The following is a 27,773-nucleotide window of genomic DNA, read 5'->3' as shown; positions in this document are numbered from 1 at the left end:
AAGAAAAAAAAAAAAAGACACGAAACTATTAGCCTTAGAATCACTATCTTTAAAAAAAAAAACTCTCAGGATAAATGTTCAATTGTAGTTCTCTTGCCAGCAATCTACTTACTAAAAAAGATTATGCAGAGCATCCGAACAGCTCAAACCGTACTCTTCACACACAGAGTCACTAGGGGGCAGCTGAACAAAAGGAATGAGGCTTTGCAACTGAAAAAAAAAAAAAATTCACAGTTACTTCCTAATAAAGACAGAGTGGACTTAATCTGTTTTCCTTCTTAGTCAAGCTATTGACATTACAAGCGCAAAAAAATTAAAAGAATCTTTTGTTTTGTTTTGTTTTTTGAGACAGGGTCTCCCTCTATTGCCCAGGCTGGAGTACAATGGCTCAATCATACCTCACTGCAGTGTCAAACTCGTGGGTTCAAGCAATCCTCCTGCGTCAGCCTGTCGAGTGAGTAGCTGGGACTACAGGTGCACACCACCACACCTGGCTAATTTTTTAATTTTTTTGTAGAGATGGGATCTTGCTGTGTTATCCAAGCTGGTCTTAAACTCCTGGGCTCAAGCGATTCTCCCACCTCAAAATTGTTGGCCGGGTGGTTCAAACACATAATCCCAACAGTTTCCTCTCCCAGAGTGCTGGGATTACATGTGTGAGCCGCGGGAACAACAATTTTGATTTTATGATATAAGAAAGATGAAACAAGTACCTACTTATTCAGAACCCACACATTGCCCACAATAACATATTTTTTTCAGAAAGAGAGTGAAAAGACGCAGTATACGAGTGTCTCTGGAACAATAAAATGAAACACATTCAGCTCTCAAACATCAGTTTTTGTGATAGGTACTTTGGTTTTTTTTGTTTTTTTTTTTCTGGGATGGTGTCTTGCTCTCTCGCCCAGGTTGCAGTGCAGTGGTGCAATCTCAGCTCACTGCAACCTCCATCTCCCGGGTTCCAGCGACTCTCCTGCCTCAGCCTCCCGAGTAGCTGGGATTACAGGTGCCTGCCACCACGAACAGATAATTTTTGTATGTTTAGTAGAGATGAGGTTTCACCATATTGATCAGGCTGGTCTCAAACTCCTGACCTCGTGATCCGCCCTCCTCAGCCTCCCAAAGTGCTGGGATTACAGACGTGAGCCACTGCACCGGGCGTTGTGATAGGCACTTTAAAAATCAATTCTTAGTCTGGGCGCAGTGGCTCATGTCTGTAATCCCAGCACTTTGGGAGGCCAAGGCAGGCAGATCACTAGAGGTCAGGAGTTCGAGGCCAGTCTGGCCAACAAGATGAAACCCCATCTCTACTAAAAATACAAAAAATTAGCTGGGCCTGGTGGCACGTGCCTGTAATCCCAGCTACTCAGGAGGCTAAGGTAGGAGAATTGCTTGAACGCGGGAGGCAGAGGTTGCAGTGAGCCAAGATGGCGCCACTGCACTCCGACCTGGGCAACAGAGCAAGACTCCAGCTCAAAAAAAAAAAAAAAAACCGGCCGGGCTTGGTGGCTCACGCCTGTAATCCCAGCACTTTGGGAGGCCGAGGCGGGTGGATCACGAGGTCAGGAATTCGAGACCAGCCTGGCTAACACAGTGAAACCCCGTCTCTACTAAAGACACAAAAAATTAGCCTGGCGTGGTGGTGCATGCTTGTAATCCCACTACTCGGGAGGCTGAGGCAGGAGAATTGCTTGAATCTGGGAGGCAGAGGTTGCAGTGAGCCAAGACAGCACCACTGCACTCCAGCCTGGGCAGCAGTGCGAGACTCCCTCTCAAAAAAAAAAAAATCAGTTCTTAGATTTTATTTTCCATTCTACTGGAAGGGACAATGGAAACCCACTATAATCACTAGAGCAATAAGAGGCGTTGAAGTAACCGGCCATCACTACCTGCTTCTGCCCAAACACAGAGCCGATATTTTCCTTTATGCTGGGGCTTCCACCTGTGCATACCACAGGCTGTCGTTTTCCTTGCCCAAGCTGATTGGTGCAACTTACACGGATGCCTGCTGAAATGATACAGTATGCATGTAAGACCTGGACCATTTTGGCATACTCCTGTTTAAAAAACACAAACACAATATTCTACATTACTTTAACATTATAGGAATTACACAGCTCAAGTTATAACATCCAATGCAAGGTTCTCACATCATCGCACAAATCAAGGTAAGCACTGTTGACAGAATGATCTGTAAAGAGGTGTCTTCCTGTATTCTACAGAAAGGAACACAGAGCTTTTGGCTCCTGGTCACAGTCCTCTCACTTCCCAATGTGCCATGCATCCTGGTAAAACAACTAAAAAGTACAGCCTGTAATCCCAGCTACTCAGGAGGCTGAGGGCAGGAGGATCACTTGAGACCAGGAGTTCAAGACCAGCCTGGGCAACACAGCAAGACCCTGTCTCTACAAAAAATTAAAAAAAAAAATTAGCTGGGCGTCGTGGCATGTGCCTGTAGTCACAGCTACTCAGGAGGCTGAGGTGGGAGGATTGCTTGAGCCTAGGAGTTCGAGGCTGCAGTGAGCCATGATTGCACCACTGCACTCCAGCCTCGGTGACAGAGTGAGGCCCTATCTCTAAAAATGAAAATTAAAAAACTGAAACATACATTGTGTTTGATTTTATAATCTCTCCTTTTGAAATGTATCTTCGTATAATAGAAACACTGGCACAAGCATTTTGGTATGCAAAGAGATATACAAAAATGTTCACTGAAACAATCTCTATGAACAAACAGAAACAACCTAAGCAAGCATCATCGAGGAGTTGATTAATTATGGTATAGCCATAGCGCAGCAGAATGACAGCGAATAAGGCAGTGTGCACTGACTAAAAAAGACAATCACAATATGCTAAGTAAAAAGTCAGTTATAGGGCCAGGCATGATGGTTCACGCCTGTAATCCCAGCACTTTGGGAGGCTGAGGCGGGAGGATCACTTGAGCCCACGAGTTCGAGACCTGCCTGGGCAACACAGAAGGACCCATCTCTACAAAAAATACAAAAATTAGCCGGGCATGGTAGCATGGGCATGGTAGCACGGGCCTGGAGTCCCAGCTACTTGGGAGGCTGAAGTGGGAAGATCCATTGAGCCTGGGAGATCAAGGCTGCGGTAAGCTGAGATTGTGCCACTACATCCCAGCCTGGGTGAGAGAGCAAGACCCTGTCTCAATTCAAAAAAAAAAAAAAAAAAAACTTTCAACCACATACAATTCTGTATTACTTGCATGTTGTACATTCTATATTACTTGCTTTCATTATATTAATTTATGAATTTATCTTGAAAATTATTCCAACAGTTATAAACACATGAAATTAAAAGCAGTCTGAAAAGATATACAAACTGTAAATAACAGTTATCTCTGACAAATAGAAGTTCTACATTCCTGTATTCTGCTAAGGCACTAATTTTTTACCATAAGATACAAAAAAAGAGTAAGTTTTCTCTACTTTAAAAAATTTAAATTTTTGAAAAAATGTAATAAAGTTAAAATTAGCAGCCGAGTGCAGTGGCTCACGCCTGTAATCCCAGCACTTTGGGAGGCTGAGGCAGGTGGATCACTTGAGGTCAGGGGTGCAAGACCAGCCTAGCCAACATGGTGAAACTCCATCTCTACTAAAAATACAAAAATTAGCTGGGCTTGGTGGCGCACACCTATAATCCCAGCTACTCGAGGGGCTGAGGCAGGAGAATCACTTGAACCCAGGAGGTGGAGGTTGCAGTGAGCTGAGATCGCACCACTGCACTCCAGCCTGGGCGACAGAGTGAGAAGACTCCATCTGAAAAAAAAAAAAGTTAAAATTAGCACCATATGCTTTACAAGTAAAAAAAGTTTTTAGCTGCATATGTTTAAGTAACTTTTTAGATTATGAAAAACACACACACAAAATGGAAAGGCACAAAGAAGACAGCAAAAACTGCATGAGATCTCACATCCAAGGATAACTGCTGAGAACATGAAAGTGCCGAGTCTTCCAGCCTTTATACTATACATATTTAGGCTTGTTGTTTTGTTTTCATAAAACTGTAATCATATAATACAGACAGTTCCATAATCTGTTTTTTAAACACAACAATTATATAACATTTAGCTATTTTCATTTGCATTCAAATTCATAAGGGTTCTAATAACTCATTTCTCAGAAAACCAAGAGAAATGTTCTTTTTTTTTTGAGATGGGGTCTGGCTCTGTGCCCAGGCTGGAGTGCAATAGCTCGATCTCGGCTCACTGCAACCTCTGCCTCCCGGGTTCCAGCAATTCTCCTGCCTCAGCCTCCCAAGAAGCTGGGACTACAGGCGCATGCCACCATGCCCAGCTAATTTTTGTATTTTTAGTAGAGATGGGGTTTCACCAGTTTGGCCAGGGTGGCTTCGATCTCTTGACCTAGTGATCCACCCGCCTCAGCCTCCCAAAGTGCTCGGATTACAGGTGTGAGCCACTGTGCCTGGCCGAGAAATATTCTTATTAAAATATAAGTACATAAGGCCAGGCATGGTGGCTCACGCCTGTAATCCCAGCACTTTGAGAGGCCAAGGTGGGCGGATCGCCTGAGGTCAGGAATTCGAGACCAGCCTGGCCAGCCTGGACAACATGGTGAAACCCCATCTCTACTAAAAATACAAAAATTAGCCAGCTGTGGTGGCGCACGCCTGTAATCGCAGCTACTCAGAAGGCTGAGGCAGGAGAATCGCTTGAACTCAGGAGGTGGAGGTTGCAGTGAACCGAGATCACGCCACCGCACTCCAGCCAGGGCGCCAAAGTGAAACTCCATCTCAAAAAAAGATAAAAATAAAAAATAAAAAATATATATAAATGTATATATATTTTTCCAGACAGGATGTTACTCTGTCTCCCATTCTTAAGTGCAGTGGCACAATCATAGCTCACTGCAGCCTCAAGTTCCTGGGCTCAAGTGATCCTCCCACTTCAGCCTCCCAAGTAGCTGGAACTACAGGTACATGTCACCATGCCCAGTGAATTTTTTTTTTTAATTTTTCAGAGACAGGGTCTCACTGTGTTGCCCAGTCCTAATGAACACTATGTGATGAAAAGAAAAAAGTAAATCATCCTAAAGTTAAGTCTTTAATATTAAATCTTTAATGAGAAATGCAAATAAAGCATTTCTCAATAATTTATGGGAAGAGAATCAACTGAAGAATAAACATCTTTAGTAAATCTTTTGCTCATGTGCATTAACCAATACTCTTGAAAACCAGGATTAATTTACTGTACCTTCTTAATATTCCTTTGAAATTCCTTATGGCGCACAGGTAGTGTAGAAAATAACTGCTGCACGCTGACTGTGGTCCCTCTGGGGCGGGGGTAGGGGGTTTTCTGGATAATTTTCCCATTGTGATCAAACACCAGTCGAGTTCCAACCTTCGCCGATGCGTGGCAGGTAGAAATGGTGACATCGCTGTGAGAGAATACCAGGCATGGTGTGTTCAGTGAGAGACCCATGATGTTGGGCACTGACTACTCTTTTCTTCACTTGGTTTTCTCTCAAAATTTTCTTAAAAAGCTGACGATCCCTCTGAGATAATCAAGATCTAAATGGTTGAGGAGTCATCATAAAATCTAAGGTTTGGCATCTAAAAGACAGTGAGACAGAGAGCACTAAACATGCTTTGCTTTGATAAAAGCTTTGATTTCATTTTTCAGGTTGAACCGCAAAACCATAAATGATCTTAAGATTTATTTATTCACAAACACAGATTTGTTTTGTTATTACTCTTCGAACAAATTTTTTTAAAGAATCTAACAAATATTATAATTAAAATGTATATGTAGGGCAGAGCGTGGTGGCTCATGCCTGTTATTCCAGCACTTTGGGAGGCCAAGGCAGGCAGATCACTTGAGGCCAGGAGTTTGAGACCAGCCTGGGCAACATGGTGAAATCCCATCTCTACTAAAAATACAAAAATTAGCCAGGAGTGGTGGTGCATGCCTATAGTACCAGCTCCTCAGGAGGCTCAGGCACGAGAATCACTTGAACCTGGAAGGCAGAGATTGCAGTGAGCCGAGACTGTGCCACTGCACTCCAGCCTGGGTGACAAAGAGAGACTCTGTCCAAAAAAAACTTGAACCTGGAAGGCAGAGATTGCAGTGAGCCGAGACTGTGCCACTGCACTCCAGCCTGGGTGACAAAGAGAGACTCTGTCCAAAAAAAAAAAAAAAAAGATATATATATATATATAAATTATTTATAAAAATTTCGTATCTGTGCTATAATTAAATAGTGCTTTGGTGAAATGTTTCCCTAAAAATTGATAATGAAAACCAATGGTAACTATCATTTATTATCTACATGTTATATTACAATTGAGAATTACTGTTTTAATAAGGGTAACCATTTTTTTAACAATACTATTTGCTTCATTTCATTCATTTATTGCTCACATTTCAGAAGTACTATGACTTAGATTGGCAGTGAGACAAAACAGAATTCAGAAGCTAGAAGTTGAGATGTTGAGATAGAAAACTGAAAATAATAACGATTCCAATTAATTTTCAGAGAGGTTTCTCTAAGGGGTCAAGTGAATGGATAAAAATATTGTATCACCTCAGTGCACAAAGTGAGCTCAGAGCTTCCCCCCGAAAGCCAAAAGTTTCAACCTGAGTTAGGTCGGCAAACTCTTGAATCTTAGATGTGTGATGTTTCAGAGCTGAAAGAGAGTGTAAAGTAAGGACTAAGATATCTCAAGTGCTGTAACAACAAAATATACATGATATCTAGTAACTGGCTTTAAAAAACTGTTTTTGCATTTCCCAAGACAGTGTTACTCAAAATTCTGAGACATGTGGCCCAATTATTTTATAATAGGATTAGAAAAAGTCAACTTACTTAAGCCTTCGAAGTTTTCTTCTTCTACCCCACATCCATTGTCTGAAACTTCAATAAGATCCACTCCATAGTCCTTAAGCTTTAGATCTAGAAAGTTTAAAATATTTACATATTTATTAAAAATGGACCCATGCTATCAGTTTTTATATTGACATTATTTATAACATATGCAAATTTAAGAGTCATAACTATACCTTTAGTTAAACATACTAGTGTCATTTTGTATATTTCATTGTTATAAAGTCCTTTCTGGCTATTTACTAGCCCAGACTAAATAGTTTAGCTTTTTCTTTCTTTCCTCTTTTTTTTTCCCTAGGCTGGTGAAGTGAAGCAGTTGGAGTGGAGAAGAAACAAAAAAAATCTGTAACTGGTAGTGATCAATTAGCTGTAAACCGCGTTGCACTTTGACCAGCCTTTTCTTTTGAAAGAAATAATTTTAACATACCCAATAAAGAGAACGGGGACTGGGTGCGGTGGTTCATGCCTGTAATTCCAGCACTTTGGGAGGCCAAAGCGAGCAGATCACCTGAGGTCAGGAGTTCGAGACCAGCCTGACCAAGATGGAGAAACCCTGTCTCTACTAAAAATACAAAATTAGCCAGGCTTGGTGGCGCATGCCTGTAGTCCCAGCTACTCAGGAAGCTGAGGCAGGAGAATCACTTGAACCCAGGAGGTGGAGGTTGCAGTGAGCCGAGATCGTGCCATTCATTGCACTATAGCCTGGGCAACAAGAGCAAAACTCTATCTCAAAAAAAAAAAAAAAAAAAGAGAATGGGTTCTGGAATCAGACTTCCTGGATCCTATTTTATCAGCTTTATAATCTCAAAAAAAGGAAATTTCCTATCCCCTAATTTCCTCATTTGTAAAATAGAGAATAATAAGTTCTATCTCATAAAGTTATTCTGCAGATTAATAATTTTTTGTTTTTTTTTATTTTATTATTCTTTTCTTTTCTTTTGAGATGGAGTTTTGCTCATCACCCAGGCTGGAGTGCAGTGGTACGATCTTGGCTCACTGCAGCCTCCACCTCCCAGGTTCAAGCAATTCTCCTCCCTCAGTGTCCTGAGGACCTGAGATTACAGCCATGCACCACCACATCTGGCTAATTTTTGTATTTTTAGTAGAGACAGCGTTTCATCATGTTGGTTAGGCTGGTCTAGAACTCCTGACCTCAAATGATCAGCCCCCTCTCAGCCTCCCAAAGTGCTGGGATGACAGATGTGAGCCACTACTCCAGGCCTATTTTGTTTTATGTTTTTGAGATGGAATCTTGCTCTGTCCCCAGGCTGACATGCAGTGGCACGATCTCAGCTTACTGCAACCTCCGTCTCTCGGCTTCAAGCAATTCTCGTGCCTCAGTGTCCCAAGTAGCTGGGATTACAGGCTTCTGCCACCAGGTCCAGCTAATTTTTGTATTTTTAGTAGAGACAGAGTTTCACCACTTTGGACAGGCTGGTCTCGAACTCCTGACCTCAAGTATCCACCCGCCTTGGCCTCCCAAAGTGCTGGGATTACAGGCGTGAGCCGCTATGCCCCGCCTACTTTATTTTTTAATAGAGACGAGGTCTCACCATGTTGGCCAGGTTGGTCTTGAACTCTTGGCCTCAAGCAGTTCCCCCACCTCGGCCTCTCAAAGGGCTAGGATTATAGGCGTGAGACAGCTGTTCTGCAAATTAAATATTTCTGTGTAATTCTTAGCATAACACCTGCCTGGCACACCGTAAGAACACAATAAAAGCTGTTATTATTATTACTACCTAGCTAAGTACTAGGCACATAATAGGTGCTAACTTCAACTTAAAAATAATAATTTATTACTACATCAACACTTGATAGTTTTATTTCAATAACAAATGTTTCTTAACTACAACAACATTCACTGATCATTTCTTGTGGCTTAAAACTCTCCCAAACTTACCAATATTAGTGGCACCAGCATCCAGACTGTTTTCTACTAACTCCTTCACCGCAGTGCTTAGACTCAGTACAACCTGCCCAGAGCAAATCTGATGGACTGACTTCCGATCAATAGGTTTGATGGCCTTAGCAGGTTCCGTACTAGAGAAATCAGTTACAAGAAACAAATCAAGTATTCAGCTATATATTTTCACCCTGATTTTAACTGTGGGAAATGACTCAACACTGTAAATAATTTATGGGTCTAATCTATTCATTTATTATATTAGCAAATACATTTATTATATCCAGAAATAGAAACACTGTTTTACAATCCTTAAACATGTACCCAAAATACTCCTGGATAGATACTTCAAATTCAACAGATCCTTACTATCTAATTATACTAAGATCCACATGGAGAAAACATACATTGTATCTCTCAAATTACCAAAATCTTTGGCAACAATGGTGTCTTCTTTCTTGAAAAGTGAAAGCATGGCTGGCTGTGGTGGCTCATGCCTGTAATCCCAGCACTTTGGGAAGCGGAGGTGGGTGGATAACTTGAGGTCAGGAGTTCGAGACCAGCCTGGCCAACATGGTGAACCCCCAATCTTTACCAAAAATACAAAAAATTAGCCAGGCATGGTGGTGGGCACCTGTAATCCTAGCTATTCAGGAGGCTGAGGCAGGAGAATCGCTTAAACCCAGGAGGCGGAGGTTGCAGTGAGCTGAGATTGCGGCATTGCACTCCAGCCTGGGCAACGAGCAAAAAAAAAAAAGTGAAAGTAACATAATTTCCCAACATAATTAGAAAAACCAACAGTATGCTGGGAAATACACAATGTTTAAGTCAAAATCATCTCAGAAATTGGGTACCAGTTATATAACTATTCCTTATACACAGTTGCCTTTGATACCCCACTCCAAACTGAAGCTGCCAGCTGCTGTCTTAGCAAAGACCCTCAAAGCTCTTGCTGTACTAGCCTTAAGAGTTTTATAAAGGTTTTAGCTCCCCTTATTCCCTGCTCCAATACATCCTCCACTCTATCACCAGAGCTATTTTTGAAATCACAAATCTGGTCAAATAATTTTTCTGCTTAAAAATTTACTAGTGCCCCACTTCCTACTATATGAAAGTTAAAATTTAGTCATCATTGGGCCCAAAACTACCTTCTTTTCAGAATCTCTCTAATCCTTTCCCTTCATCAAGTCCCCTACATTATTATTATTATTATTATTATTATTATTGTTGTTGTTGTTATTTGAGACAGAGTCTCACCCTGTTGCCCAGGCTAGAGTGCAATGGCACGAGCTCAGCTCACTGCAACCTCCGCCTCCCAGGTTCAAGCGATTCTCCTATCTCAGCCTCCCAAGTAGCTGGGATTACAGGCGCCCACCATCACACCCAGCTAATTTTTGTGTTTTTAGAAGAGACAGGGTTTCACCATGTTGGCCAGGCTGGTCTCGAACTCCTGATCTCAGGTGATCCGCCTGCCTCGGCCTCCCAAAGTGCTAGGATTACAGGGGACCGCAACCAGCCGTCCCCTATATTGTAGCACAGTGAACAACTGTCCTGAACATCACAAGCTCTTTGAGACACTACAGCGTATAAGCAGGTCTCTGTCTAAACTGCTCTCCTCTTCCTCCTCTGCCCAAACAATGTCTGCTCATTCAAAGAATGTATCCCGTGTGTTCATTAACTTAGCAATTTCCAGCAAACAGTTTAATTGATAACTTGTTAAGAGAGGGCAGGAAACCTCCATGAAAGAGAAATCACTGGGTATTTCCTACAGCATTTAACACATTGTAGGCCTTTAATAAACCCTTGTGAAATAAACAAACCTCTTTACTCTTCATTCTACCTTGCTCAGAATCTCACCTAAGTCTGTCTACCATGTGAAACTGCAGATGACCTCACAGAAAATGGAAAGAAGTATCTCTAAAAATAAGTTTATTTGGCAGCACACTATAGGCTACAGGTCCACTTCTGATTTTTTTTTTTTTTTTGAGACCGAGTCTTGCTGTGTTGCCCAGGCCGGACTGCAGTGGCGCGATCTCAGCTCACTGCAACCTCCGCCTCCTGGGTTCCAGTGATTCTCCTGCCTCAGCCTCCAAAGTAGCTGGGATTACAGGCTCCCGCCATCATGTCCAGTTAATTTTTGTATTTTTAGTAGAAACGGGAGTTCACCATGTTGGCCAGGCTGGTCATGAACTCCTGACTTCATGATCCACCCGCCTTGGCCTCCCAAAGTTCTGGGATTATAGGCGTGAGTCACCGCTCTCGGCCCACTTCAGATATTTATTTTGAGGAGGGAGCGCATTTAGACACAGACTCCAAATTTATTTAAATATCTCAATACATTTCAATGTAGTTACCTAAATATATCTAATATATTTAAATGCAGAGAGCAAATTTGCGTTTACAAATCTGACATGGAATGCAACTGTGCTAGCCAAGATTCGGTGTAGCTTACCAGCCAGAAATCACACATCCTAACAGGTAGAAACGTATTGCATTTTTAAAAACTGCGCAGCTATGCAAATAAGGATGTGTCTGGACGCTCTACCGTCCCCAAAATAACCTTAATTTTTTAAAAAGGCCAGGCACGGTGCATCATGCCTTTAATTCCAGCACTTTGAGGGGCCGAGGCGGGCGGATTGCTTGAGCTCAAGAGTTCGAGACCAGCCTGGGCAACGTAGCGAAATCCCCGTCTCTACAAAAAAAAATTAAAAATAAAATACTATAAAAATAAAAATAAAAGGGGAGAGAGAACAGGTAGAAAGGAAATGCATTCAGTCTATGGGGATTTCACGCTCCCGCTTCAAGTCCACGGCCCTGTGATGGGATGTGGGCAAGGCCTGTCTGGGACAGGCCGAACCCAACACCTCACAGGGCCGAATCCTTTGCCCGCAGCCCAGGACCGCGAAGGAGCTTGCCTCGGCCTCAAGGCGCACCGAAGGGGCACGAGATCGCTGCAGCACGGAGGTCGCCGCTCCGGGGCCTCCAGGCGGCTGCCTCGCCACGCGCCTCGGCCATGTTCCCCCCATTTCCAGGGAGGCTGGAATGCCGTGGGTCTCAAAGAGGGCGCGCGAGAGGGGAGACCGGGAGACCGTGAGCCCCGCTCACCTCGAGCTCTCAGCTCGCTCCATGGATGCAACACCCGATCCACCTCGGGGACTGGGAAAGTTCCCTCCAGGGCTCCCACAGGCGCTCCGCCTCCTGAGCTCCCATTGCCTGCTTTTGACGTTGTGCTCCGCCCTTTCCGGGCGGGGCGGCAAAAATACTTCCCGTCTCTCCTTTTCGCCTATTGGCTCTGTCAAAGGTCGACTTCGTGACGTCAAAGAGCCTGGGCCAATCAGAGCACACCGGACTGCGTTTTCCCGAACTCCCGCAGCAGGGTCAGAAGGGAGGTGGCCGTTCTCCGTCGTGGCCTCTGACGGTTTCTGAGCGTTGGCGTCTGGCACGCGCTACCCCCTTTTGCTTTGGTTCTGCCATGCCGATGTACCAGGTAAAGCCCTATCACGGGGGCGGCGCGCCTCTCCGTGTGGAGCTTCCCACCTGCATGTACCGGCTCCCCAACGTGCACGGCAGGAGCTGCGGCCCAGCGCCCGGCGCTGGCCACGTGCAGGTAGGAGCGCGGGGCCCCCTCCCCCGGCCCAGTGCGCACGCGCGGCGACCGGCTGCTGGCCCGGGTTCCCCCCAGGCCGGAGCGAGTGCGTCCCAACCGGTTCACGGCCCCACCTCGGCATCTGTGCCGGCCGGCCAGGGACTCACTCAGACTTTTATCTTTTAAAAGATTTATCCAGACCGGGCGCCGTGGCTCACGCCTGTAATCCCAGCACTTTGGGAGGCCGAGGCGGGCGGATCACCTGAGGTCAGGAGTTCGAGACTAGCCTGGCTAACATGGTGAAACCTCGTCTCTACTAAAAATACAAAAATTAGCCGGGCGTGGTGAGGCGCCTGTAATCCCAGCTACTCGGGAGGCTGAGGCGGAGTTTGCAGTGAGCTGAGATCGAGCTATTGCACTGGAGCCTGGGCAACAAGAGCGAAACTCTATCTCAAAAAAAAAAAAAAATGTATATATATATATATGTTTCCAGGTCGGGCGCGGTGGTTCATGCCTGGAGTCTCAGCGCTTTGGGAGACCGAGGCGGGAGGATCAGTTGAACCCCAAGAGTTTGAGACCGCCCTCAGCAATATAGCGAGACCCTTGTCTCTATTTTTTAAATGTTTTAATTAAAATACAAATGTGTCTATATTTTTTCTTTTTTTAATATATGGTTACTTAAACATTTTGGTTCAGAGATTCTACCCTCTGAAAAGTGAATAGCACATAAATGCTCATTTTGAGGAATTACAAAGCGAACCCCAGGGTCACCATGGCCCAGGTTGACACACATTGTCACCGCTCCATTCTTTCCACTTAAACTTTCCCTCTCCACCCCCAACCCCAGGTCCTGATTTTTATGGTAATTATGTCTTGCTTGTCTCTATTATGTTGTCAACTAAGTATTTATCCCTAAACAATATAGTCTGGTTTTTTGTTTGTTTTTTTGTTTTTTTCAGATGGAGTCTCACTCTATCACCCAGGCTGGAGTGCAGTGGTGTGATTTTAGCTCACTGCAACCTCTGCCTCCCGGGTTGAAGCAATTCTCCGCCTCAGCCTCCTGAGTAGCTGAGATTACAGGCGCTGTCCACTGGACCCGGCTAATTTTTGTATTTTTGGTAGAGACAGGGTTTCACCATGTTGGCCAGGCTGGTCTCGAACTCCTGACCTCAAGAGATCCACCCGCCTCGACCTTCCAAAGTGTTGGGATTACAGGTGTGAGCCACCGTGCCCGGCCCCTAAACAATAGTCTTCATATAGGTAAGCATACAGCGTATAGTCTGATGTGTCTGGGGTTGTTTTTTTTTTTTTTTTATTGTAGAGATGAGGTCTTACCACATCTCTACATAAAAGGTGGTTATGGAGACCCAAGGTGGTCTCAATCTCCTGGCCACAGGCGATCCTCTAACCCCAGCCTCCCAAACTGCTGGGATTACAAACATGAGCCACTGGGTCCCAGCCCTGGCTTCTTTTTCGTAGATATTATTTTAGGAGTCATTTTATTGTAATATCAGAAGTATTCATCATCTCTGTACTATACCGTTCTATTGCATGACTCTCCACCATATGCTTATCCATCCTGCTTGCTCAGGGACACTGGATTGTTTTCCATTTTAACTTGCTATGAACAATTCTGCAGTGAATACTCTTACACAGAGGAGCAGGCATGGGGTATGTACTAATGAATGGGACTGCTGGCTCAGTGGCCCGCCTGGCTTTCCACTCTGTTAAATTGTTTTCCAAAGTTATACTGGTTTATGCGCTCGCTCACTGGCAGGGTAGAAGAATTCCTGATGTTTGCACCCTGCCCAAAGCTGGTGGGTGTAGCGTGGTATCCTAAGGTAGTTTTAGTTTGGATTTCTCCAGACTTCTCTAACTTGAGGACCTTTTCATATTCACTGGCCGCTGTGATTGTGCTTTTGTAATGTACCTGCTCAAGTCTTTCACTCTTTTCTCATTGCAAACGTACATCCTAGGTTTCCAGCAGGAGAAACAGGCCTGTCCATTTCTGACACAAGATGGGTGAATCGGTAACTTTTCTGGTCTGTTTTCCCACTGCTTGTTATCCTTCTGTTTTCTTTAATGGCTTTCTGCCTAGATCAGGAGGGACAGACTTTCTTTTGAAACCCAGTAACCCAACTGTTATTTCAGTACAGAGCTAAGACAGAAATAGCAGACATGGTTCAATGGTCCCTGCACCTAGAGAGTGCCCTGGAAACAGGGCCCAGTCACCCTCCAACTGCACAGTCCCATGAAGCCAAAAAGACAATCCAGGTTGGAGAATGTCACCTTTCATTTAAGGTCAAGTTTTGCAGAGTCTGTTTTATTTGTTTTTAAGTCTGCTGCCTAACTTCTTTTGGGCTTTTATTTGTGAACTTAGAGGACACATAATCTCACTCTTCTAGCAGTTTCTCTAGGAGGTGATAACAATGCGGACAAATAATTAGCCATAAAACATCTTGGCCAGGCACAGTGGCCCACGTCTGTAATCCCAGCACTTTGGGATACCAAGGCAGGAGGATCACTTGAACCTAGGAGTTCAAAACCAATCTGGGCAACATGGTGAAACCCCATTTTTACAAAAAGTACAAAACTTAGCCAGGTGTGGTAGCATGTGCCTGTAGTTCCAGCTACTCAGGACGCTGAGGTGGGAGGATCACTTGAGCCCAGGAGGTCAGGGCTGCATTGAGCTGTGATCCTGCCACTGGACTCCAGCATGGGCAACAGAGTAAAACCCTGTCTCAAAAAAAAAAAAAAAGAAAAAAAGCAATCAGGTATCTCCAGGGTAAATGAAAGCAACATGAAGAATAAGCTATTTATAAATACATATAAATTAAAACAAATGGAGAAAAACAGTATACCACATCACAATCTAGTTTCAGCAAGGAAAACAACAGGCCAACATTAGAAGACACCAATGACATAAAACAGATCTTGAACATTTTGGTATTACTCAGATCACGAAGGACTAGATCACGCTGCACTCAGGGCTTAAAAATCACAAGCCACGTTACACATACAGTACTTCAGACATTCTTCATTCCTTACTGAGGTTTTTTTTGTTTTTGAGACAGAGTCTCACTCTGTCACCCAGTCTGGAGTGCAGTGTGGCAATCTCGGCTCACTGCAGCCACTGTCTCCCGGGTTCAAGCAATTTTCTCCTGCCTTAGCCTCTCCAGTAGCTGGGATTACAGGTGCCCCCCACCAAGCCCAGCTAATTTTTGTGTTTCAGTAGAAATGGAGTTTCATCATGTTGTCCTCTCGAACTCCTGACCTCAAGTGATCCACCTGCCTCGCCCTTCCAAAGTGCTGAGATTACAGGTATCAGCCACTGTGCCTAGCCAGCACTCAATAATTTAATTGGCATACTGAACTCTGTTCCACCCGGAAGTCAGTGGACTTCACATTTCTCTGATGTTTGATCTTAAATAAGAGCAGCAGACTAGGAGAGGTGAGAAAGTGCTGATTAAGCCCGAAGGTAAATAGGAGTTAAGCAAACAAGAGAAGAAGGAAGAGTGATGCAGGTGGAGGGAACAGCACATGTGAAGATCTGTGGTCGGAGCCAGGGTGGTGGTTTAGGAACTCCTCGGACAGTGTGGCTAGAGCACAGAGCAAAGGACAAAATTGGGTGAGGTAAGGTAGCCAGAGGCCAAATGGTACAAGATGTCTGTGAAGCCATGTTAAATGTTTGACATTTTATCCTAAGCACCTAGCAGGTTAGCAAGGGGGAGACATTGACAATATCGGATTTTATTTTTATTTTTTTTTGAAAGAGAGTCTCACTCTGCCGCCTAGGCTGGAGTGCAGTGGTGTGATCTCTGCTCACTGCAACCTCTGCCTCCCGGGTTCAAGCGATTCTCCTGCCTCAGCCTCCTGAATAGCTGGTATTACAGGCACCCACACCACACCTGGCTAATTTTTGTACTTTTAGTAGCGACGGGGTTTCGCCATGTTGGCCAGGCTGGTCTCAAACTCCTGACCTCAGGTGATCTGCCCGTCTCGGCCTCCCAAAGTGCTAGGATTATAGGCATGAGTCAGCGCGCCCAACCTTGAGTTTCTTTTTAAGTCTTTCCAGCTGCCTTCTTAAAGGATGGTTTGCAGGGGTGGACTAGAATGGGTGCAAGGTGGAATAGGCTAGGTGAAAAATGGTGGCCTGGCCGCGTGTGGTGGCTCACGGCTGTCTTCCCAGCACTTTGGGACCTGAGGTGGGAGGATGGCTTGAGGACAGGAGTTTGAGACCAGCCTGAGCAACATAGCGCAGTTCTTTGTCTCTACAAAAAAAATTTAAAAATTAGCCACGCTTGGTGGCGCACACTTGTAGTCCCAGGCACTCAGGAGACTAAGGCAGGAGGATCACTTGAGCCCAGGAAGTCAAGGCTGCAGTGGGCCATGATCACACCACTGCACTCCAGCCTGGGCAATAGAGTGAGACCCTGTCTCCAGGACAAGAAAAAAAAAGATAAGAAAATGATTTGTGGAATTGATTACTTGGCCCCATGGACGTGCTTCCAAGCTAAAATAAAGTGTTTCAACCTGAGTTCCCTTTTCCCTATTTGTATAAATTACTCAGTTACATTCTCATTGCTACTTATTTAAGCAAAGTATTCTTAGTTTGTTAAGAACAAAGAACTACAAATTGTGTTCATTTTCTATCCTTCCCTGTTGTTAGACTAAATTACCTGAAATAGGAACCATACAATTTCAGAGTGGCTTTTAGCCACAACTTTTATTTGTTTAAGCTTTTTTTTTTTTTTTTTTTTTTTTTTTTTTTTTTGAGACAGAGTCTTGCTGTGTCGCCCAGGCTGGAGTTCAGTGGTGCGATCTTGGCTCACTGCAACCCCCACCTCCCGGGTTCAAGCGATTCTCCTGCCTCAGCCTCCTGAGTAGCTGGGACTACAGGCATGCACTACCACGCCCGGCTAATTTTTGTATTTTTAGTAGAAACGGGGTTTCACCATGTTGGCCAGGCTGGTCTCAAACTCTTGAAATCAGGTGATCCACCTGCCTCAGCCTCCCAAAGTGCTGGGATTACAGGTGTGAGCCACCGCACCTGGCCTTGTTTTAAGCATTTGGGGATCAATTTGCAGGGACCTATTGGACTATGGGGAAAATGAGATGGTTCTGCTCCTGTATTTTAATGTCTTTTTCCTTTTTGTTTCTTTACTTTGTAATTAAGGCTTTGCAGACTTGCATCCCATAATGTCTTCTTTTATTTTTATTTTATTTTATTTTTTGAGATGGAGTCTCACTCTGTCACCCAGGCTGGAGTGCAGTGGCACCATCTCGGCTCACTGCAACCTCCACCTCCTGGGTTCAAGTGGTTCTCCTGCCTCACCCTCCTGAGTAGCTGGGATTACAGTTGCGTGCCACCATGCCGGGCTAATTTTTGTGTTTCTAGTAGAGACAGGGTTTCACCATGTTGGCCAGGCTGGTCTTGAACTCCTGACGTCAGATGATCTGCCTACCTGGACCTCCCGAAGTGCTGGGATTACAGGCGTGAGCCACCACACCCAGCCCATAATGTCTTCTTTTGAAGGGTGGGAGGTTTGGTGAGTGCATGGCAAAGTAAGACAAGTGATCAAATTTAAACAACACTGGTCTGATGGGAGAGGAAATGAACATTTGGCTGTTGGTTTGTTTAGGAAGAGTCTAACCTGTCTCTGCAAGCTCTTGAGTCCCGCCAAGATGATATTTTAAAACGTCTGTATGAGTTGAAAGCTGCAGTTGATGGCCTCTCCAAGATGATTCAAACACCAGATGCAGACTTGGATGTAACCAACATAATCCAAGCGGATGAGCCCACGACTTTAACCACCAATGCGCTGGACTTGAATTCAGTGCTTGGGAAGGTAAGTTCGTTTTGAAAGCTGAAACGTTAGTAGGTACTGAGTGGTTAGTGCAGGGAAATTGTGCTGCTGTGATTAAAGCCTTAGCTTTCAGGCCGGGCGCGGTGGCTCACGCCTGTAATTCCAGCACTTTGGGAAGCCGAGGCGGGCAGATCACGAGGTCAGGAGATCGAGACCATCCTGGCCAACGTGGTGAAACCCCATTTCTACTAAAAATACAAAAAATTCGCCGGGCGCCTGTAGTCCCAGCTACTCAGGAGGCTGAAGCAGGAGAATGGCGTGAACCCGGGCAGCGGAGCTTGTGGTGAGCGGAGATCGCGCCACTACACTCCAGCCTGGGCGACAGAGTGAGACTCCGTCTCAAAACAAAAACAAAACTAGCTTTCTAGTTTTCAAAGGCAGAGCCAAGAGCATGTTCATATTTTTTTCTTCTCTAAATGAGTGTGCCTTTGCACAGAACAGAGTCCCAGGGCAGGAGTGAAGTCAAAACAAGCTCTAAAGCCTCCTCTTGACTTCTCAGAGCAAGTAGAGGACAGGGAGGATCTGTAGGTAGAGAAGGAGTGGAAGAGAGTTACAGCCTCTGCCAGTCCGGGCATGGGTCCAGCAACTTCTGAGCCCTGGAAGAACAGATCTCAGCTTGCTTGCTCAGTGTTCCCCAGAGGTTCAGCAGAGGCAGCCCGGACTCTCTCTGATCATAGGCCAACTTTCAGAACCGTGACTGCCCAAGTACAAAAATCCTACCCATCCTTTTGAAATGTACTGCTCAGGCCCGTCAGTCTCATATTTCAAATGCGTTTTGCTTGAACTCAGTTTGCTGTATTACAAGTAACTTGCATCAGCCAGCTCTCATGATTGAAGTTTACAGGCTTCAGCTAATTTAGGGGAGAATCTGATATGCAAAGAAAGCCCACCTCCTTTGTTACCACAATGTGATATTTATTTGAGGATGCAAAAGGGTTTGTCCCACGAATCCCTATCAATAGTCTCCTCTAGAATGGGTGATAGAATAGCACTACTTAAAGCCCTAAAAAATGCAAGCATTGTGGTGTCTCACCCAGGGCTGGGATATTTGGTAACCTCAGTACCTCTGCATTCATGTATTCCTTCCTCTCCTCCCTCATGCATTCAGTACTTGTTGGCATGCACTGAGGACTCAGATGAGGCGCAACCAGGCCCTTAGGGAGCCGGAGCCTAGCAGATGAGTTTTCGAGCATGCGCGGGTGAAATGACTGAGAAAAGACCCTGAGTCATTTCTCAGGGTGCTAGGGAGGTATCTCAGAGCATGTGGTGCTCAAGATGAATTTTGATACCTCAGAAGACCCAGCATCAAGTAATACAATATGTTCAGGGAACTGCAAGGCATTCTGCCTAGGCCGACGTGTGGGATATTGGTCAGGAGTGGCAGGCAGGGTACAGAAAGCCAAGGAGTTTGGCCGTGAGTGTTCACATCAGTGCATTCATTATTAGGAGTGAAAGCGTAGAATAAGAAAGTCTTTATCTAAAAACGCTGTCATGCATGGGTTTGGATTATGACAGGCCCATCCCCCTTGACATCTCATAGTGCCCAATGCCAGAGCAAACTGTGGCCCCGAACCATTGCCTGGCTTCTGTACCCGTGGGCCACTGGCACTGAAGAGGGTTACACAGTGGGAAAAAAACAAGGCTGTCAGTCTGAGCACTTCAGTTAACGCCTAGTATTTTAGAATCTCCCCATCCCTCATCATCAATGATATCTTGAGCCAACACCCCTTCTTAAGGGGTTCTTCATGGAAACATCTTAATGAACACAAATTGGCCGTGGTCAGCTGTTGGAAACATTGGGTAGCTGGAATAACTGCAGGTTAAAAGGGACAAATAAAAGTGTCATTCCTAGGCTAGGCACCATGGCTCCCATCTGTAATCCCGGCACTTTGGGAGGCCAAGACGGACAGGTCATTTGAGGTCAGGAGTTCGAGAACAGCCTGGGCAACATGGCAAAACCCCATCTCTACTAAAAATTTAAAAAAAAAAAAAAAAAATAGCTGGGCATGGTGGCAGGCACCTGTAGTCCCAGCCACTCAGGAAGCTGAGGCAGGAGAATCGCTTGAACCTGTGGAGGCAGAGGTTGCAGTGAGCAGAGATCATCCACTGTACTCCAGCCTGTGTGACAGAGTGAGACTCTGTCTCAAAAAAAAAAAAAAAAAAACAAAGTGTCATTCCTCATATGTTGTTTTATTTGACAGTAGAGTCAACTTTTTATTTGTTGGGGGTAAGGGGGTGGAGTCCGCTCATATCCCAGCTCCGCTCAGTCCTGAGCGAGTGACCTTGGATAAGTTACTGGCTGCAACATGGAGATGACGCTAGTGCCGTCTTCATGGAAGTGGCGGAGTCGGTTAGATAACCCTGGTTAGGTTCTTAGACTCGCGCCCGGCACAGTGGCACTCTCCGATGACTGTTATTCGTACATTGTCTTGGTCTTTCCCCAGGATTACGGGGCGCTGAAAGACATCGTGATCAACGCGAACCCGGCCTCCCCTCCCCTCTCCCTGCTTGTGCTGCACAGGCTGCTCTGTGAGCACTTCAGGGTCCTGTCCACGGTGCACACGCACTCCTCGGTCAAGAGCGTGCCTGAAAACCTTCTCAAGTGCTTTGGAGAACAGAATAAAAAACAGCCCCGCCAAGACTATCAGCTGGGATTCACTTTAATTTGGAAGAATGGTAAGTAGACGGGACTGAGTTCAACTTACACACAGCTGCCCCTTGAACACCATGAGTTTCACCTGCATGAGTTCATTTACATGTGGATTTTTTTCTTTTCTTTTCTTTTTTTTTTTTTTTTTTTTTTTTTTGAGACAGAGTCTCGCTCTGTCACCCAGGCTGGAGTGCAGTGGCACAATCTCAGCTCACTGCAACCTCCACCTCCCGGGTTCAAGCAGTTCTCCTGCCTCAGCCTCCCGAGTAGCTGGGACTACAGGCACCCACCACCATGCCTGGCTAATTTTTTGTATTTTTAGTAGAGATGGGGGTTTCACCATGTTAGCCAGGATGGTCTCAAACTCCTGACCTCATGATCCACCTGCCTCGGCCTCCCAAAGTGCTGGGATTACAGGCGTGAGCCACCGGGCCCGGGCCTCGTGGATTTTTTTCAATAACTATCTTGGAAAATTTTTTGGAGATTTGCAGCAATTTGAAAAAACTGGCAGACAAACTGCATAGCCTAGAAATATCAAAACAAGGCCACGCGTAGGGGCTCACGCCTGTAATCCCAGCACTTTGTGAGGCCAAGGCAGGCAGATCACAAAGTCAGGAGTTCAAGACCAGCCTGACCAACATGGTGAAACCCCATCTCTACTAAAAATACAAAACTTAGCTGGGTGTGGTAGCAGGCGCCTGTAATCCCAGCTACTCGGGAGGCGAAGGCAGGAGAACAACTTGAACCCAGGAGGTGGAGGTTGCAGTGAGCCAAGATCACGCCATTGTATTCCAGCCTGGGCGACAGAACGAGACTCCATCTCAAAAAAGAAAGAAAAAAGAAAAATATCAAAACAAGTAAGAAAAAGATATGAGGCATAAAATATTTACATACTAGTCTATTATTTACATACACAAAATATACACAAATTTTAAAAAGTTAAAATGTATCAAAACTTACACACACACACACACACTATAATGGCACCACTTGCAGTTGAGAGAAATGTAAACAAACGTGAAGATGAGCATAAAATCCCAACTGCGTAACATTAACTGTGGAACAGACTGTACTGCTGGAATAATTTCACAGCCGCCTCCAGCGTGGGGAGTGTCTGCTTCAATCTGCTTCAGACACCCTGTGACGCTAATCATCTCGGTGTGAGCAGCTAATTCATCTCTCCAGGAAATTGCATGTTGCAGTCAAAAGTGATCTCTTGGGAGGCCGAGGCGGGCGGATCACGAGGTCAGGAGATCGAGACCATCCTGGCTAACACGGTGAAACCCCATCTCTACTAAAAAATACCAAAAAAAAAATTAGCCGGGCGTGGTGGTGCGTGCCTGTAGTCCCAGCTACTTGGAAGCCTGAGGCAGGAAAATCGCTTCAACCTGGGAGGTGGAGGTTGCAGTGAGCCGAAGTCGCACCACTGCACTCCAGCCTGGCGACAGAGCGAGACTCCATCTCAAAAAAAAAAAAAAAGGGAAATTCATGAAGGCGTCACTATAGCTGCACTGGGAGGTGCAAAAACCTTGCACTTTTTGCAGAATACCTATTCATCTCACATTGAAAATGTAGATTTTGGCCGGTTGTGGTGGTTCATGCCTGTAATCCGAGCACTTTGGAAGGCTGAGGTGGGTGGATCACCTGAGATCAGGAGTTCAAGACCAGCCTGACCAATATGGCGAAACCCCATCTCTACTAAAGGCACAAAAATGAGCTCGGCATGGTGACCTTCACCTGTAATCCCAGCTACTCGGGAGGCTGAGACAGGAGAATCGCTTGAACCCAGGAGGTGGAGGTTGCCGTGAGCCAAGATCGCACCACTATACTCCAGCCTGGGCTACAGAGTGAGACTCCATCTCAAAAAAAAAGAAAAGAAAATGCAGCTTTTATGTGGGGTGCAGGATAACTGTTAGGCATACCTATAGACTCTCATAAGATTTGAGAAAAAGCAAAGTCATTATATGACAACTTGAAGCCAAAGGATGGTGAAAGATCTAAAGCTGGAGAGTTTAATGCCAGCAAATGATGGTTTGATAATTTTAGGAAGAGGTTTGGCTTTTAAAAATGTCAAGATAACAGGAGAAGCAGCTTCCGCCAACCAAGAGGCAGCAGACAAGTTCCCAGATGCCATTAAGAAAATCATGGAGGAGATGGGATACCTGTGTCAACAGGTTTTTAATACAGACAAAACTGCCCTAATCTGGGGGCGTGGGAGGGAACCACAAAGGACATTTATTAAGTAAAGAAGGGAAGTGAGCCCCAGGATTGAAGGCAGGCAGGGCTAGGCTAACCGTCCTGTTTTGTGCAGGTGCAGCTGTGTTTATGATCAGGCGAGCTCTTACCTATAAAACTGCTAACACCCAAGACTTAATGGGAAAAGATAAACACAGCTGCTGATCTTTTGGTTGTACAACGTCTGGACAAGAACGCTTTTTCTGGATTAATTCCATTGATGCCTTGTCCCTGAAGTCAGGATGTACCTTGCCAGTAAGGTACACCTTTTTAAAGTTCTTCAGTGCTCCACGCACTCAGAGCCCCATGAGTTAACACCAAGGGCGTCAAAGTCGTCTACTTGCCCCCAGGCTCATTTCATTACACACAGTACTCTATGAAATTGTCAGTGCTATGAAAGAGAACCCTGGTTGGGCATGGTGGCACATGCCTGTAATTCCAGCTACTTTGGAGGCTGAGGCAGGAGAATTGCTTGAACCCAGGAGGTGGAGGTTGTAGTGAGATCGCGCCACTGCACTCCAGCCTGGGTGACAGAGCGAGACTCCATCTCAAAAAAAAAAAAGCAAAAGAGAGAGAACCCTGATTAGAACATCTTGAAGAGTCTGGAAGGATTACATCATTGAAGAGGCCATCATCGTATAAAAAGCTGTGAAAGCCATCACGGTGAAACAGTACATTCCTCCTGGAGAAACCTGTGTCCAGATGTGCGTGACTTCATAGGATTTACGACAATCAAGGAAACCATGAAATAGATCATAGATGGGGCAAAAGTGGGTGGTGAAGAGTTTCAGGGTATAGATTTTGGAGAAATTCAAGGGCTGACAGACACTGCACAGAAGAATTAACATAAGACAGCTTAATGGAGAGAAGTGCTTCCAAACCAGTGCCAGACGTTGAGGAAGAAGACCTAGGAGAAGCCGGGCTGGAAAACACATTTCCATTAGACAGTCTAGGAGAAGGCTTCTGATTATTCAAGGCTGCTTTTGACTTCTTTTATGACCTGGAGTCTTCTATGATACAAGCACTGAAACTAAAGCAAGCAGTGGAAGGGGTGATGCTGCACAGAACTATTTTTAGAGAAATCAAAAGGCAAAAAGTCAGACAAATTATGATGTATTTCCCTAAAGTTACACCGTGCTTGCCTCTCCTCCTTTCCTGCCTCCCTTTCTACCTCCTCCACCTCTTCCACCCAAGACAGCAAGACCAACCCCTCTTCCTCAGCGACATGAGGACAGTGGGATGAAGACCTTTATGATGATCCACTTCAACTTAATGAATAGCAAATTCATTATCATTTTCTTTTAAAGAGGCAGGGTCTTCCTGTGTCACCCAGGCTGGAGTGCCGTGGTGCGATCATAGCTCACCACAGCCTCAACCTTCTGGGCTCAAGTGATCCTCCCACCTCAGCCTCCCAAGCAGCAGGGACTACAGGTGTGAGCCACCATGCCCAGCATCCTTATTATTTTCTTAACATTTTCTCAAGTTTATTGTAAGAATATAGCATATAATATATAGACCATACAAAACGTGTTAATCAACTGTGATGGGTAAGGCTTCCCATGAATAGTAGGCTATTAGTGCTTAAGTTTTGAAGGAGTCAGAAGTTTTATGTGGATTTTCGACTGCACAGCAGTCGGGGGTCAGTGTCCCTAACCCCCCCACTGTTCGAGGGTTAGCTGTACTATATGATGAGACGTGCAACATGGTTTTGATAAGAGGCAGCAAGGGTTTAGGACATTCTGTGGCATACCGGCCACACAGCGATTTGCATCAGGTCAGATATTCTAAGTCTAGAAAGCCTGTGGGATAGTTCTAGAGGAGGAGCAGGGATGAAGCAACGCAAAGATGCCCTTGTTCCTCTGCAAAATTTAGGGTCTCTGAGTGAGACACAGCTCAAGGGGGGACTGTGAGCATTCGGGGAAGGGGGTTGTGTCCAACCAGGCAAAGCAGGGGAGTCATGGCTATCACAGCCATCTTGCCCTCACATTCGAGAACTTACCATCATAGGGACACTGAAGTTATCTTCTCATATGGCCATATAAAGATAGGATGTCATGTATTGACTATCCCACAGATGTATGCCTCTTCTGATTTATGTTGATGTGGAGAGAAGCGAGTTCATGTCATTCATATCTTAATTGCCCTCAGTCTCACAGAAGGCGATTATGAGGCCAAGAGCCTGGGAGATGCAGCTCCTGGGTTTCCAGCCCTCAGCCCCCAAAACCTTAGGCAGCAGGGATTGGAGAAGGTGGTCTGAGGTCCCTTCTAGCTTCAGAACTGTCATAATCAAATAACAGGAATGACTCTGGTTACTTTTTTTAACATAGTTTGCACTTAAACCCTTTTCAGTAGTAAGCATCTTAGAGACAGACTGAAAATGTGATGTTCTTCTTGAAAACACCCTTTCCCATGTCATCAGTTTGTGGTGTTTGGTGACTGTCCCCTTCCCCACTGTGCGAGTACTTCCCTCAGGGTTGCTCTGGTGATGCTACCTGGCGTGTTTTTTCTTTTCAGTGCTGAAGACACAGATGAAATTCAGCGTCCAGACGATGTGCCCCATCGAAGGCGAAGGGAACATTGCACGTTTCTTGTTCTCTCTGTTTGGCCAGAAGCATAATGCTGTCAACGCAACCCTTATAGATAGCTGGGTAGATATTGCGATTTTTCAGTTAAAAGAGGGAAGCAGTAAAGAAAAAGCCGCTGTTTTCCGCTCCATGAACTCTGCTCTTGGGAAGAGCCCTTGGCTCGCTGGGAATGAACTCACCGTAGCAGACGTGGTGCTGTGGTCTGTACTCCAGCAGACCGGAGGCTGCAGTGTGACAGTGCCAGCCAATGTGCAGAGGTGGATGAGGTCTTGTGAAAACCTGGCTCCTTTTAACACGGCTCTCAAGCTCCTTAAGTGAATTGCCGTAACTGATTTTAAAGGGTTTAGATTTTAAGAATGGTGCTCTTTCATGCCTATTATCAGTAAGGGGACTTGTATTAGAGTCAGAGTCTTTTTATTTAGGCCAGTTGTCAAGTGTCAATAAAAGCATCATGTAATTTATGGTTTTCATTTTATTTAAAATTCAGCAAAATCATACGCCATCTACCGTGATGACTGCCAACTCCATGGCAGACCCTTTCTGGGATTCACAAACCAATTCATCAGATCGCTGCCTCTGAGGGATGTACAGATTGGCTGGGGAGCTGAGTGCTACAATAAAGGAGGAAGTACCAGGGAACAGTGCAGGGCAAAGGCAGGAAAGAGATCTGAGCTGCCTGGAGATCATCTGGGGTGCGGAGTACAAAGCTTTGCAAGGGTGTGGTCTTGGAATGACGCTAAATTGAAGGTGGAGAGAACAGATAAAAAGGTTGGAAGTTGCACACTGTACACTGTTAAGAAGTCGAGCTTTTATCTTAGAGGCAGCAGAAGGTTTGGAGCCAAGGAATGAAATGATCAGGCGTCCTTCAGGTAATGAACTTCAGCTGCAGTGTGAAAGGGGCAGGGAGACTGGCAGCTGTCAAAACTGGAACAGTCCAGTGAGTACGTGCAGGCCCGGGCTTGGGCAGTGACGAGGGCAGGGAGCACACATCAATTTCTGCGGTAGAACCTTCTAGAGGAAGACCAGACAGAGGGTCAACAGAGTTGAAAGGAGAAAATAATTGAGGATGAGGTCCAAGTTTTTAGTTTCAGAGACTAGGCATATGGTTAATATTTAGGTAGGAAATTCAGGAAAAGGAGCTTGTGGGGCAGGAAGGGAAGGAACGGCAGCTTGGGGCACTCTGACATCTTTAACAAGTCTTGTAAAGGCTTACTAAATACAACGAAGAATTATACCAACTATACCCTAATAAAGATTAAAAATTTACATTCCAGTTAACTACCTTAAAAGTAAAGTCCACTTTCATCCCACGCCCCCATCCTTCCCGTCATCCCTCACCCCTTTGTCTTGAGAAAGGAGGTTTAGCTGCTTCTTTAGTTCTGCAATTTCTTTTTCTTGCTCTATTATCTTCATCTGTAGGGTGAGGTTAACCTGTAAGGAGAAAATATTTTAAACTCCATTAAAATAACTTTTTTTTTTTTTTTTAAGACAGGTCTCGCTCTGTCGCCCAGGCTGGAGTACAGTGGCATGATCTTGGCTCACTGCAACCTGTGCCTCCCCAGTTCAAGCTATTCTCGTGCCTCAGCCACCCAAGTAGCTGGGATTACAGGCGCTCTCGCACAAGCCCAGCTAGTTTCTGTATTTTTAGTAGAGATGAGGTTTCGCCATGTTGGCCAGGCCGGTCTCAAACTCCTTACCTCAAGTGACCCACCCGCCTCGACCTCCCAAAGTGCTGGAATTACAGGTGTGAGCCAACACACCCAGCCAAGGTTTCATTTTATACAAAAAACTTTTGCAAGATAGTAGAAACCCTTACCATAAATACTAAATAACTATGGTCTCTAATAGCTATCCTAACTGAGCATTAGAAAATCCCCTTCATATGTGAAGATAAATGTTTATACTTGGTTTCAAGGACCACATCTGTGGCTGGGCATGGTGGCTCACACCGGCTAATTTTTGTATTTTTAGTAGAGATGGGGTTTTACCATGTTGGTCAGGCTGGTCTTGGACTCCTGACCTTGTGATCCGCCTGCCTCAGCCTCCCAAAGTGCTGGGATTACAGGCGTGAGCCACCACGCCCA

At 45.2% G+C, this 27,773-nt stretch overlaps 3 protein-coding genes and 1 non-coding gene across 18 annotated transcripts in view; 2 read left to right on the top strand and 2 right to left on the bottom strand.

Annotated features, from left to right (window-relative positions):
- The window catches only part of PMS2 (PMS1 homolog 2, mismatch repair system component), a 38,502-nt gene extending 26,385 nt beyond the window's left edge, over positions 1-12,117 (bottom strand). For 2 of the 9 annotated variants that reach the window (XM_063708090.1, XM_063708091.1), the window contains exons 1-5: positions 8,764-8,900; positions 6,846-6,932; positions 5,234-5,417; positions 1,890-2,057; positions 113-210 (exon numbers count right to left, since the gene is read on the bottom strand). In XM_063708090.1, the coding sequence (XP_063564160.1) occupies positions 113-210; positions 1,890-2,057; positions 5,234-5,417; positions 6,846-6,880 (485 nt within the window). In that variant the 5' untranslated portion in view covers positions 6,881-6,932; positions 8,764-8,900. Of the gene's footprint in view, positions 1-112; positions 211-1,889; positions 2,058-5,233; positions 5,593-6,563; positions 6,667-6,845; positions 6,933-8,416; positions 8,436-8,763; positions 8,904-11,871 lie in introns of those variants that run through there. The other 7 variants (XM_055346518.1, XM_055346521.1, XM_031013114.3 and 4 more) reach the window with 6 other exon arrangements.
- Positions 12,118-26,150, top strand: AIMP2 (aminoacyl tRNA synthetase complex interacting multifunctional protein 2). 6 transcript variants are annotated; one of them, XM_031013130.2, is made up of 4 exons: positions 12,118-12,253; positions 17,995-18,201; positions 20,664-20,895; positions 25,619-26,150. In XM_031013130.2, exons 1-4 carry the CDS (start codon positions 12,239-12,241, stop codon positions 26,005-26,007), a joined length of 843 nt encoding a protein of 280 aa, XP_030868990.1. In that variant the 5' UTR covers positions 12,118-12,238; the 3' UTR covers positions 26,008-26,150. The 6 variants fall into 6 exon arrangements, with proteins under 6 accessions (XP_030868990.1, XP_030868989.1, XP_030868991.1 ...); XM_031013129.3 differs by having other exon boundaries at positions 12,153-12,373; XM_031013131.2 differs by lacking the exon at positions 12,118-12,253 and adding an exon at positions 12,423-12,619.
- Positions 19,713-19,847, top strand: LOC115935482 (small nucleolar RNA SNORA42/SNORA80 family). The gene has a single exon (XR_004071107.2). It is a non-coding gene; the product is annotated as a small nucleolar RNA SNORA42/SNORA80 family (small nucleolar RNA).
- The window catches only part of EIF2AK1 (eukaryotic translation initiation factor 2 alpha kinase 1), a 35,707-nt gene continuing 34,080 nt past the window's right edge, over positions 26,147-27,773 (bottom strand). For both annotated transcript variants that reach the window (XM_019030641.4, XM_019030643.4), the window contains exon 15: positions 26,147-27,120. In XM_019030641.4, coding sequence (XP_018886186.2) covers positions 26,992-27,120 — 129 coding nt within the window. In that variant the 3' untranslated portion in view covers positions 26,147-26,991. The remainder of the gene's footprint in view (positions 27,121-27,773) is intronic.

Source organism: Gorilla gorilla, chromosome 6, assembly GCF_029281585.2.
Source record: "Gorilla gorilla gorilla isolate KB3781 chromosome 6, NHGRI_mGorGor1-v2.1_pri, whole genome shotgun sequence".
Taxonomy (NCBI): Eukaryota; Metazoa; Chordata; class Mammalia; order Primates; family Hominidae; genus Gorilla; species Gorilla gorilla.
This window is presented reverse-complemented; position numbering and strand designations above follow the sequence as displayed.

Excerpts from the sequence above, each read along its gene's own strand:
- AIMP2 (XM_031013129.3), top strand. The coding sequence starts at position 12,239 with ATGCCGATGTACCAGGTAAAGCCCTATCACGGGGGCGGCGCGCCTCTC. Across the intron at positions 18,202-20,663 it reads TGAATTCAGTGCTTGGGAAG|GATTACGGGGCGCTGAAAGA; the intron begins GTAAGTTCGTTT and ends GTCTTTCCCCAG. Across the intron at positions 20,896-25,618 it reads CACTTTAATTTGGAAGAATG|TGCTGAAGACACAGATGAAA; the intron begins GTAAGTAGACGG and ends TTTTCTTTTCAG.